This window comes from Rousettus aegyptiacus, unplaced genomic scaffold, assembly GCF_014176215.1.
Source record: "Rousettus aegyptiacus isolate mRouAeg1 unplaced genomic scaffold, mRouAeg1.p scaffold_m13_p_1, whole genome shotgun sequence".
In the NCBI taxonomy this organism is placed as follows: Eukaryota; Metazoa; Chordata; class Mammalia; order Chiroptera; family Pteropodidae; genus Rousettus; species Rousettus aegyptiacus.
In genome coordinates this window covers 160,275,925-160,288,136 of record NW_023416284.1, presented here as the reverse complement: position 1 = coordinate 160,288,136, position 12,212 = coordinate 160,275,925, and the positions used below count along the sequence as shown (strand labels likewise).

General features: G+C 32.5%; 1 protein-coding gene across 3 annotated transcripts in view; it reads right to left on the bottom strand.

Annotated features, from left to right (window-relative positions):
* Positions 1-12,212, bottom strand: part of AKAP7 (A-kinase anchoring protein 7) — a 97,221-nt gene that overhangs the window by 82,301 nt on the left and 2,708 nt on the right. For all 3 annotated transcript variants that reach the window (XM_016118397.2, XM_016118399.2, XM_016118395.2), the window contains exons 2-3: positions 9,374-9,505; positions 1,737-1,876 (exon numbers count right to left, since the gene is read on the bottom strand). In XM_016118397.2, the coding sequence (XP_015973883.2) occupies positions 1,737-1,876; positions 9,374-9,505 (272 nt within the window). The remainder of the gene's footprint in view (positions 1-1,736; positions 1,877-9,373; positions 9,506-12,212) is intronic.

Sequence of the window (12,212 nt, the reverse complement as noted above, 5' to 3'; positions counted from 1 at the left end):
CCCAGCTAGTATTTGAGCGAGGTCTGTCATACCCTTCCCATTTTCTATACAACTTCCAAGAGGCTGAGAAGCAGAAACAAAGGCTACAGCAGTTTATAGGGTGAAAACTAAGATTTGCACATGGTTTTCTCTCATTGCCCCCTACTGTCACCTTGGTGGCCCAAGTCCTGAACTTAGTGGTAGAAGGAAAACATTTCTCTACCCTCTTTCCTCTCAGTTCCCTTCCTGACCTGCCCTGCCACACCACATCACCCCACCACTCTTCACTGGAAAAGGTGAGAAGCAAGGACAAGGCTAGGAGAGGATGGGACAGGTTACCATGAGAGCCAAGAGCAGAAGTATGAAGTGAGAAGATAAAATGAAGGGCCTAATTAGAGCAACTGATAGGACTGTTTACCAAACTTCCATACTGACAGCTCTGCAGTCGAACAATCTCTAAGCAACAAATCCAAATAAGGAACCTGGAATCTCTTCCAATCAGAAATCACGGGTCTTTGGAAAAGTCACTTCTCCTATTTCACATTCAGTTTCTTTAGGGCCTGGCTTCTGTCTGCTCCATTAAGCAGCATCACCTTTGACTTCCTGCTCTTTTCTGATTACCATGTATATATGACCCTACATTTCAAAGAAAACATATCCAAATAACTCACAAGTATTTTAACATATAATTGTTGGTTACATGAAACTGTGTGTCAATTAAACACTTTTAAGGATTATTTTACTGTTAACCTACCAGTATATAGCAGTAAAATTCTTTACTGTACAGTAATTATTGTATTGAATTCTAAAATCTTGTATTGCTAGGTAATATAATTTCTCTTTTTATGTCTTCTCTCCTTAAACTATATCTCGCAGACTAGATACTTACTAGAATGCCCTGACAGATTTTTTCTTTTGATATTTATTTGACATCAATTTGATTTGATTTAATTTTTAAAAATTCATTAGCATTCCCTAGAAACATTTTAGTTAAATAAGGGGAGAAGCAATCTGAAAATGTACCTAGGAAAAGAGATTATAACCCACAATCAAACATAAACTCAGATCTGGCTCTTAAATTGGGTCAGGATGGAAAAGCAGTAAGTTTTCCAAGTGAAGTGTCTTTAAGGCATTTCAATTCCTACCTCACTGCTGTAGCAGTTTTAATAAGATCTTGTAGTCTTCTCTCTTGGCCACATATTAGAGTTTCTTAGTGTGGGCTAATTGGCTGATTCGATTTACTATTATTCATACCACATCAATTTTTCAGATTTTTAATTGATTTCTCCCAAATCTATCATGCAATATAAGTTGGTACGACAATGAGTAATTTTTAAACAAATTATGTTGCAAACTTCATTACCATAAACAAGACTAAGCAGCAAGAAACCCCAGTTTAGTTTCCCAGCAGAGACTTCAAAAGTCTCTTTTTCTACCTGGTCACTACTCTCAGCGCCTGAATGGGTGGGTCCTCTGCTCACATGAACAAATACTTAAAAAGAACCTGGACATGCCATCTTATAACACTTTTTCAAGTGGCTTTTGAGAAATTATTGTTTAAATATGATTGTCTAATATTTTACAAAATTATTTTAAAAATATATTATTTTACGTAAGCAGGACTATTCCCTGTATGGCCTAGCTAAATCCACCCAGACTCTTAATGGCTGAGAGCAAATGGGCTTACGAGCACTTAATGTACTTTAAATATAATTTAGAATCTTTTAGTAAGAATAGTTTTTTTAAAAAAATAGTACCTCTTTGTTGGTGATCGGAATGGATAGGAAATAGTTGGGTTGATAGTCTTTGTGCTTTTTTCTTCCTTTCTTTCTTTCTTCTTTATTGATCCATTCATTTTCTTCACTTCTCTCCAAATTTATTTGAGGTATATCAGTGACTAGAGGAAAAAAGTCACACAGTAACATATCTAATGCATTAAAACAAAGATAGTATAGTCAGGGAAAAAATAAAGAAAACAAGTACTATATAAGTAGCAATTATTCATAATTGTTTTTTTCAAATCTAAAGAGTTGGCAAACTTGCCTGTAAAGAACCTCATAGTAAATCTTTTAGGCTTTGCAGATCACACAGTCTGTCAAAAATATCCAAATCTGTTATGGATAAAAGACAGATGAATATGTATAGGTGTGTTCCAGTATAACTTTATTTACGAAGCAGATATTTAGCCAGATTTGGCCCATGAACCTCTGATCTAAAGCATAACTAACAATCATTCTCTCTCCCATGCCACAATTTTCATGATACAAGAAAATATTATGTGTTCATCCATCATGTATATTTGTGACTCTTATAACCACTTGCAACAGTGCTTAGGTTCAGTTTATGGTCAATTTCACACTACAAACTATGCTGAAAAAATTAAGAGACTGCTTTAGAAACTTGCATACCAATTGAGCAAAGTAATTTTGCCTATTGAATTTTGATTTTTATTGGTAGTCATTTTTTACATCAGTTTTCTAATAGCCATTTTTTATTGTATTTTACAAAAGCATAAGTTGGCAACAAATGGCAGTTTTTTAAAATACTGGTCCTTGACCCTAATTTTAGCACTTAGCATACTTCTTTTTAAAGTTGTCTTTGAAAGTCTCATTTACTGACACCCTATGATTCTGAAGCTAAACCCTCAGAAATAATTACCAAATCAGCATGGAATACCACTGACTCCTTTTTATAGATCAGGGGCTTCCATATAAATGCAAAACTACCATTTGCTATGTTGTCACAGAGATTACATATTTGAAATATAAATTATTTAGCTTCTTTATACATGTGTTTGTCAGAACTTTATAAATTCTATTGCGAATAGTATGCAACATTCTCATCTGTATTGAGCAGTGTCTGAACTTTATGCCATTAAGTTTCATTTCCCATGTAATTTTTTTAATATAGAAAATCAAATCAATATGTTGATGAGCTGTTTATAATTTTAGATATCTAAGAAAAGGTTCCACATCTGATTAGAGTAACATGAACTAAATATACTAATTTTAAACAGAAGCCACAAAACATGCTAATGAAAGCCTATATATATTTTTAGTCCACTTCTAATACATTTCTAGCCCACCTCCATCTGCTCTTAGTAAATTAGTACTCTGGAAATATAAATAACCCAGTGAGAAAGAGGTGATGAATACTTGATGCTCGTACTAAGATTCTACTTTTAAATATGCTTGCAAGTTTCTAAGTAAAATTAAAAAAAGAAGAAAAAAAAAAACAGGAGCAGGAGAGGGACAGATCTAAGGTCTCTTCTAGTTCTAGTTTTCTGTGGTCTGTGATAAAAGTATTAACTGTTAAAAACTGTACCAATTAGGATATTTCATGGCGAAATTAAAGCATTAAATAAAAACATCATAGTAAAAAGAGAATCCTAACTTATAGTCTAGCTTTTCCTTCTTCAAACTGCAAGTATCAACCTATATATATTACAAATTTGTGTAGTTGGTTATGAAATCAAGTTAAAAGATAATTTTAAAAAACTTTTTAAAAACTGGAATGAAATGGAATAGAATTAGTATATACATACATTGCTTATGGTAAGTATAAGCACTGCTTTACAAAATTTGAGAGTTTTTTGCATACACATATGTATTGGGTAGCAATGTAAAATTTATCTTACTGTAAATATAAGACACATAATCATTTTTGTTGTATTTTACTCAATATGAACAATACGAAGAACAGACTTAATAGCATGATATTTAAAAGGCCACGAAGCTTTCAGCATTTTGTTTTATAATTTATCTGTTTAAAACTAAACCGTCCTCCTATCTCTAGCAACAATTTTTGCTATTATTAAAGAAATTTATCATCTTTATTATTGGTTGATTGTTCTCAAACTTGTTCTTAGCCAAGATACATCTCTTGGCTAAGTCCATTTTGTAGACGTCCAAAGAAGGAAAATCATAATTTCTGAAGGTAATATTGATAGTTATAATATATAACAATTCTTAAAATTCTGGTATCATAAGAATGACATAATGTAAAAATCTCAAGTCAAGATATGACCTCTTGGTAAAAATAAACAAGTACAAGATTTTTCTAAATTCCCTTAGCTTTCTCAAATCTTACCAATAACTATTTAACTTTCCTCTGAACTGGATTATCTAAAATTTTCTTTTGGTAGGCATCACACACATGGCAAAATTTAAAATTATCTTATGAGAGCTAAGCAAAAAAGAAGAATCCTGAGTATTTATTGCTACAGTTGTTTTATTTAACTTTGTAATATATGTCTATTTTTTTACTTCAGTGAGTCATCTTCTTACATATTGAACCAGATATCTCTTTTCTCATGTTTGCACATCTTGTCTTTTATTTGTAAGGTTTATTTGTATGGCCAGACTATAAAATCCCTTTATTCCTTAACTTCATTTTATTTCTAATTTTGAAATCATAATCTTCTCAAATACAATTTGCTGTTTCTTTTTATTTAATTCATGAGAATATAATGAACCAAGTATTCACATACTATCTAGTTTACTAATGAAAACATTAAAGATCAGTGACCATAAAAGCAAAATAGAGAGAGCTCTGGCTATGAGCTCTGGATCTTTCACTGGATTATATACAGTAACTTTATTGCTTAGCAAAAAAAAATTATGAGTTGCAGTAGAGCTTGTAAAATCATCTATAAATTTGATTTATTACACTTGTTAATTTTCATAATGATTTCCGTAGCCATTTAACATCCTCTAATGAATTTGGTCTTGTTAACAAAGGCTGTAACTCTCTATCCCATGAATTTGTTTTTTACCTAAAGCACTGCATGCCATTTTATGTAAATTAATCTAATTTTTTATGAAGTTTTATTTATTCCCTCAAAAAAACTACAAGGGAATGAATTATGAGACATTAATTAAGTGGTCTATCTTTATTGTTGGTAGATTTTTTCTAACTTGTTCTTAGCCAAAAGGCTCAGAATGAACTGAATTTTCTTTTGATATTCTTTTTACTTATTATACCATTCCTCAAACTTAATTATATGAGTTAATATATTATCTTCTATATTTCATATAATTAGTCCCTCTTACTATCTGAAAAATCTTTCGCAAATCACTAAAAATTTCTGGAAAAAAAAATTTTACCCTCCCTCGTGGAGTTTCTGTGAGGATTAAGACAATATAAAGCATTTAGCATTGTGCTGGAAACACTTAATAATATTATTATAAAATATTACTCAAGGGGAAAATTTAAAAAAAACATTTAATAAATATATTTAGGCAAAAATTTTGGTGAGAGTAAATGATTAAAAATTACAGAGGCTAGTTCTGTGCTACACTCTATTCCAAGAACTTTCAATATGTTAAGTTGAATCTTCCCAACATTCCTATGAAATAGCTACCATTAATATGCCACTTTTATAGATAATGAAATTCAACCTAGACACTTGTTCAGAGCACACAAAAAGAAAGTATAGAAGCAAATTTTGAACTGTGACAGTGACTCCATACCCCTCACTTTTAACCACCAGTTTAATACTATTAGTAATACCTTAGAGGAAAGCAAAGATCAATGAGTTTATTCAGCTCTCCATTGAGTGAATCAATGAAGATTACATCTTTAAAAGCAAGTAGTTTTTAATCACATGTAAAATTTTTAATTGAATCATGTCATTAAAAAAAATTAAGAATATTGATGAAATTTGAAGATTAAAGAAAAAATTTGCTTATAAGCCTACTATCTTAACACAACCATTATTAATTTTGGTGACAGACCACATCAAGTATTTACACAATTACAAACAAATGACACATAGTTTTTCTTACTTTTCACTTTGCATTTTAAATAGGAAATGTGTCCTGTAAGTTTTCAAAAATATTCTTTTCATAATATATAATTGCATAATATATAATCTAAGGTACTAGTGTAGCTTATCCAACCATTCCCTAATTTTTGAATGCTTGTGGGTTTTTACAATATTTTTACTAGTTAAAAGGCAGTATGAGACACATATTTATGAAGTAAACTTTTTTCCACAAGACCATGTCCTTATATTGGGAATCCCATAAGTGGCTCTATCCCATGTATGTACACTGCTAGAGATCACATTAAACTGCCTTCTAAAATGACTAAAAATATACATTATTAGAAGCAATGTAAATATGACATTAAAATCGAGTATTATTTTTAAAAGGTATTGCTACAATTGGTAAGTTACAATCATATTTTAATATGCATCTTTTGATACTTATGAAGTTAAATCACTTTCCATATATTTGTCAACTAACAATTTTACCTTCTACAACCGTTGTCCAACATGAATAATAGTACCTGGTACATAGCAGGTACTCAATAATTATGTGTTGAATGAATTAATGTGTCTATTGAGCTGTCTTATTTTTTGTTTTTTTTTTTTTTAAGAGAAAAGGATATCAACCCTTTGTATAATTTGAGATAAATATTTGTCTCATACCCTTTCATAATAAAATTTGGAATATGCTTTCCCAACCAATTACAGGGAAGACAAAAAAAAATTTACCTTTTTAAAAACTAACTCAGGATAATCACTTACCATACAAAGTATTAAGATTCATCCTTTTTTTCCATACGGCAATTTTCCATTAAAAAGTTTTTGCAAGTGAAGTTTCAATTGAGATTTTAAAATACTTAACAGTCAAGTATTTTTAAAAATACAACTTCGTAGTATGAGCTAATAAATAACAAAATTATAATTTCTCATATCTCTAAGATCTCCAATGATTACAAGGTTAGAATTCTGTGAGGTAAAATATGAATAATAATAATTTCAGTATGAGAACTGCATTCTGCATAGGAAAGAAAGACATGGAACTAAAAAGAAAAAAAAAAGCTCGTTCAAATATTTTATTTTGAATCTTGATTTAAATGTGGCTTCAGAATTAACTGTGATTCTCTTAAGAGAGCAGAATCAATCAAACTAAAGCTTTCCACGAATTTACACTGTGGGAAGCACACTAAGCTATTCCTGTCAGCAGTAGAATGATTCTCCATCGCAGACTCCCGTTCAACTTTCAGAGGCAGGACTGACAGCAACCCCAAACATTTTCCACATGGTTTACTGGGTTTCTAACAAACTGACCAATGACACTTCCCCTTGTAAAGAGAACAGACTCGTCTACATCAACAACTCACTAATGCTGGATTTTCTCCCAGACATGTCCAACCTATAAAGCCAGAAGGTATAGATCAGGATGTATGGCTTCAACATTTCGAAAAGAATTTTTTTTATATATATATTTAGATATTTTATTTCTAATAGATATAGCTAATGTTTTTTACATTTAATTTTAACATAATATTCTAACACATTTTATGTCCCAACATATAATTCTATTAAAAGTCTCTTCTCAAAAACAAAACTTCAAAGAAATGTAAAGACACAGTTCAGCCAACCTGACCACACACCTTATCACGATGACGCATCCACCCTGAGGGCAACACAGTTGACAACTGAGACACTAGGAACCAAACCTTTGGGGTCCTCCACTGGAGTGCAAATTTGTGGAGAGCTTTAGTTTTCTTACTGGCAAGGATTCTACTTCCCACGGTGTTCCTGTTAGCATTACTTTCCCCATAGCTGTGCCAGGGTTTCTATTAGCAAGAATGTCTTGGCAGTTAACACAATTTCCACCCACCAAAGGAAAGTGAAAGAACCAAAGGCAACCAGCTACTTGAGAATTTTAAGGTGGTTGTCCACCACTTAGCCATTCGACCGATTAAAGTGAAGGTTTCTCTAATAGCTGTAAACCCACCAAAACTGTTCTCTAAAGGCCAGCTGTAAAGGAAAAGATGAGAAATCCAGGCCCTGAGCAAATACCTTTTCATTCTTCCTTTTCCCTTCGGATTATGGAATAGGAAAAGCTAACTAATAACATATCAGCGATTTCACACATTTTAAGCACTCCTCTCTCCTCAATATATCTCCCCAAAATATAAACCAGGTTTACTATATCGGAAGACAGTGTGAGAGAGAGTAGCATGGTTTCTAAGACTGGGTGAGCATCAGAATCATATGGGATGCTTAAAAAAATAAAACAAATAAGGTTCCCTAGCCTGACACAGAAGTGGACAAGAAGAATCTGGACTTTTCTATTTCGCTGCAGAAGTTCTGATGATCAGTTAAATTCAAATGCAATTAGTATAGAGGAAAGAACCCTGAATAGTTCATACTTATCTACCAGGCTGCTACTCTTGCCAAAACTCTAGGAAGCCTTCCAGGATACCCTCTACCCCCGCATCCAGGTTAGATGCTTCCCCACACACATCACCCCATGTACCCCCATAGAATCCTCTATGGCATCCATCTTACAGGATTATAGCTCTTATTGTATTGGCTCTCCAATGAAGCTATGAGTTTGATGGTCATGCGTTTCAATATTATCATGTGTTTTGATAATCCCAATATCTGACGCCAACCCCTGGCTTTGTCAGGCAACCAATAAATGTTCATCAGAGAAATGACTAATGAATCAGAAATCACAGATTCTATAACTAGTTTTTTTCAATTGTGTGACTTTTGTCAATTTACTTCTCTGAGTCTCATTTTCTCCCCCAAAATGAAGAGACTAAACTAGATAATGTCTTGTGGAGTCAAATCTCAAATCAAGATAAAACTATATCAAAGCACAGCAAGGTTCTATCTATATAAGGCTGCAAATATTGAGTAGCATGGAGTATACGGTCAATAAATATCTGCGGAATAAAATGGTGCTTTTCCTTATTTTCCTATTCACAAACAACCCGGATTATAGGAAAATTTGTCACATTTTCAATGGGGATAGTACCAAATATCAAGTACAGTATTGTTTTTACAATGACAGGAAATTCAGATTTAGGCATTTATGTAGTTCCAACAGTCTTTCAATCAGGTAAGCATTGGTTCTCTAAAATTTGTGGAGGGAGCTCTCAACAACTAATCAATTTAATAAATGCACATTGATTAAAAGTTTAACTGTTTTCAACACTAGCCTGTTAAGCTCCATGAGAACAGGGATAATGTCTGTCTTATTCACTGGTGACCCTCCCAACACCTAGCAAGTGCCTGGCTCACATTGAAGTGCCAGTGAACATTTATTAGATGGATGGGTACTGCTTAAATTAACAGTGGCTCCAGAATAACTGAAGGACATTATAAACCATGGTATGTTCTGGCCCATTCTTTTCTGAAGTTCCTTATAAACTACAGAATTATCTGGCCCCAAATTTTGTGAGACATGTCTTAATCATCTGTAATAGTTTTGACAATAAAATATCAATAAATAACTATTAATTAACATCCCAAACTCAAAACATGACAAGCATTTAAGGTGAAGTAATTTATTAAGAAAAAAATATATATATCACTAAATTTACTATTCATGCTACTAAATACATATTTTTTTAATAAAGTACTTACTTCTAAAATCATCTTTAATATCTATAGTAGCAAATGGCATATCTACCAGGGAATCCATACTACTGGCTTCAAATTCTTCTGGCATTTCCTTTATTCTTGACACAGTTTCACACTCACTGGAATTTATTCCTCCTTTATGTATCAAAAAAAGAAAAATGTATTATTTAACTTATTTAACATATCCTAAACTTAAATAACTGAATTCACCATAAATGAACATCTGTTAATTTAAGAAATGGTACAACTTGAATTCAAATATATTATAAAGCTATTTATATTATTTATACCCATCTACATTTTTATAAATACATTTTTACGCTAAACAACTTTAATAATTTTCTGAAGCACAGTATTCAACTTAGGGTTAGATGAAGACTGAGTTAATCAATATCTTCAAGATCTTTTATAGCTATTTTTTAATTCTAAACTATATGTCTACATAACATTTGAAATCAAACCAACAGGTTTTGTCTTTTTCACATTTCTTTTTAACAATATCGCTATGTATGTGTTCTCACTTATATAAGTTCTGACTTATATTTATTTTCTTTGATAAAGACTTTGAAATTTTTTCTCTCTGTAATAACATTGACATTAAAAATTCAGTCAAAAATACATGATTCTAAGTATGCTTTTCTGGAAATTTAATAATTATAAAGCAAAAGGTCTTAGTTTACTATGAGTCTAATTATAAACTCACGACTATTGAAATATGTAAGAACAAGTAAATATTTCCTATTTTTATGCTTGCATTAAAAAATACAAATGCAGTTTATACTTTACCAAAAGTTTTAATAGATCAATACAAAAATTTTAATAGGTAAATAGATAGCTTTTACCTTTTGGCACATGCAGCTACACAAAGAATCATTATCGATCATGTAGCTTAAAATTGAAATGCTAACAATAGAGTAGGATTTGTTCAATTAAATATGTACAAGGCTGAATGAAAACCAGAACAAAATGAAATATAATACCTTTTTTCTCTATATTATTATTAATCTAAGAAATTAGTAATGAATTCTAAAGATCTAATGTACAGCATTATAACTATAATATATAGTTAATAATACTGTATTTTGTAGTTGAAATTTAATAATAGATATTAAGCATTCTCACCAAAAAACAAAAACTGTGAGGTGATACCTATGGTAATTATGGTAATTATTTCACAATGTATACTTATATCAGATCATCACACTGTATACTTTAAACAGATACAAATTTTGTCAATTATACCTCAATAAAGCTAGGGAGGAAAGAACTTTACTATATGAAATTGACCCATTTAGCACTGATATCTCAATACTAGCTCTAAAGTCCATGTGCCACTTAGACATATACCGAACTCTTGGCATTATGTGGAATGAATGGGTTAGGGAGGCTGATCTCTGTGCTCTAACAATATATATTGAAGGCAAGAGGAAGAATTAAATAACATAATTAATTAAATTTAGTCTTTTTTTAGTGAAAAAAGTTCTTGAAATAGTTTATCTTGAGCCCAATTAATCAACAACAGTTAGAGAACAAGAGCTATGCAGCTCACTCTGGCTATATCGGAAAGAGAATCATGCAGTGGCAATAGTGATGATAGTGGCATTTAGGTACTGTGCAAGGTAAGGGGTAGCTGTAACAGAAAGGATCTGCGACTAGAAATCAGGAGACAGATATTCTAGTATTGGCCCTGACTTTCACTAGCTGCGTGACCCCAGGCAAGTCATGTAAACTTTATAGGCCCCAGTAGTTAGTTATCTCTTAGATCAGTAGCCCATACCTTTTGGCACCAAGGACTGGTACTCCTATGAGAATCTAATGCCTGATGATCTGACATGGAGCTGAGGCAGTGATGCTAGGGCTGGGTCGCGGCTGCAAATACAGAGATGAAGCTTTGCTTTCTTGCCACTCACCTGCTGTGACGTGGCCCACTTCCTAGGTTCCTAATAGGCCACAGACCTGTATCTGTCCAAGGCCCAGGGGAGTGGGGACCCCTGTCTTAGATGACCAAGTTGGGAGACTGGGAGATCGAATTAACAATTGGGAACAATCAACTTAAAAGGAAAGACTAAGATGAGAGGTTTACTGTCAAGGGAAACTTTCCTGACCCCCCGCTCAAGGCTGAGTTAGGTTATTCAGTCTCTTTCCAGTACCTAGTGCTTCCTCCCGTCACAGCACAAATACATCCTGTTACAGATGTCCACTGTCTGCCTTTCTATTAGACTTTAAGCTACAGGCTCCAAATAATTTTCCACCCAAACCTAGGACTCTTTTGAGTGAAAGGGGGAGCTTTTCACAATTACATCCCTTTCAGTATGGTCACCCTATTCTAAGTTCCTTAAGTGTTGTGCCTTACTTTCCTTTGATTCCTCAATGCCTAGCACAGTGTTCATCTAAAACCTGTGATCAATACATGTGTGCTGAATAGATAAGGATAAGTACACATTTGGGAATAGTTAACAAATCACCCAAACTACACTGCAACATAGTTATCTCAATGCCCATGCAAAAATTAATTCCTGGTGTTTAACGGCAGCTTCAGTACATCATAGATTCTCATTTTCACAGGATGACTGAAGGAAAGGTACTACTATCCTATATGACATAAAAATAAAAATTGAAGCATTATATGACCCGTTCAACATCGTTATCCATTTTGTTAAAGCATATATAAACTCTGATGATTATGTCAAAATCGAGGAGTCTAGAATGTGAAATACAAACTTTTACATTAAATTACAGGATAACTGAAACAATTTTTGAAGATATGAATTATTAACTCAAGAAAAATAGTATACCACTTCCAAGTAACTGGTCATTCTACAGAGCAATGTTTCTCAATGGA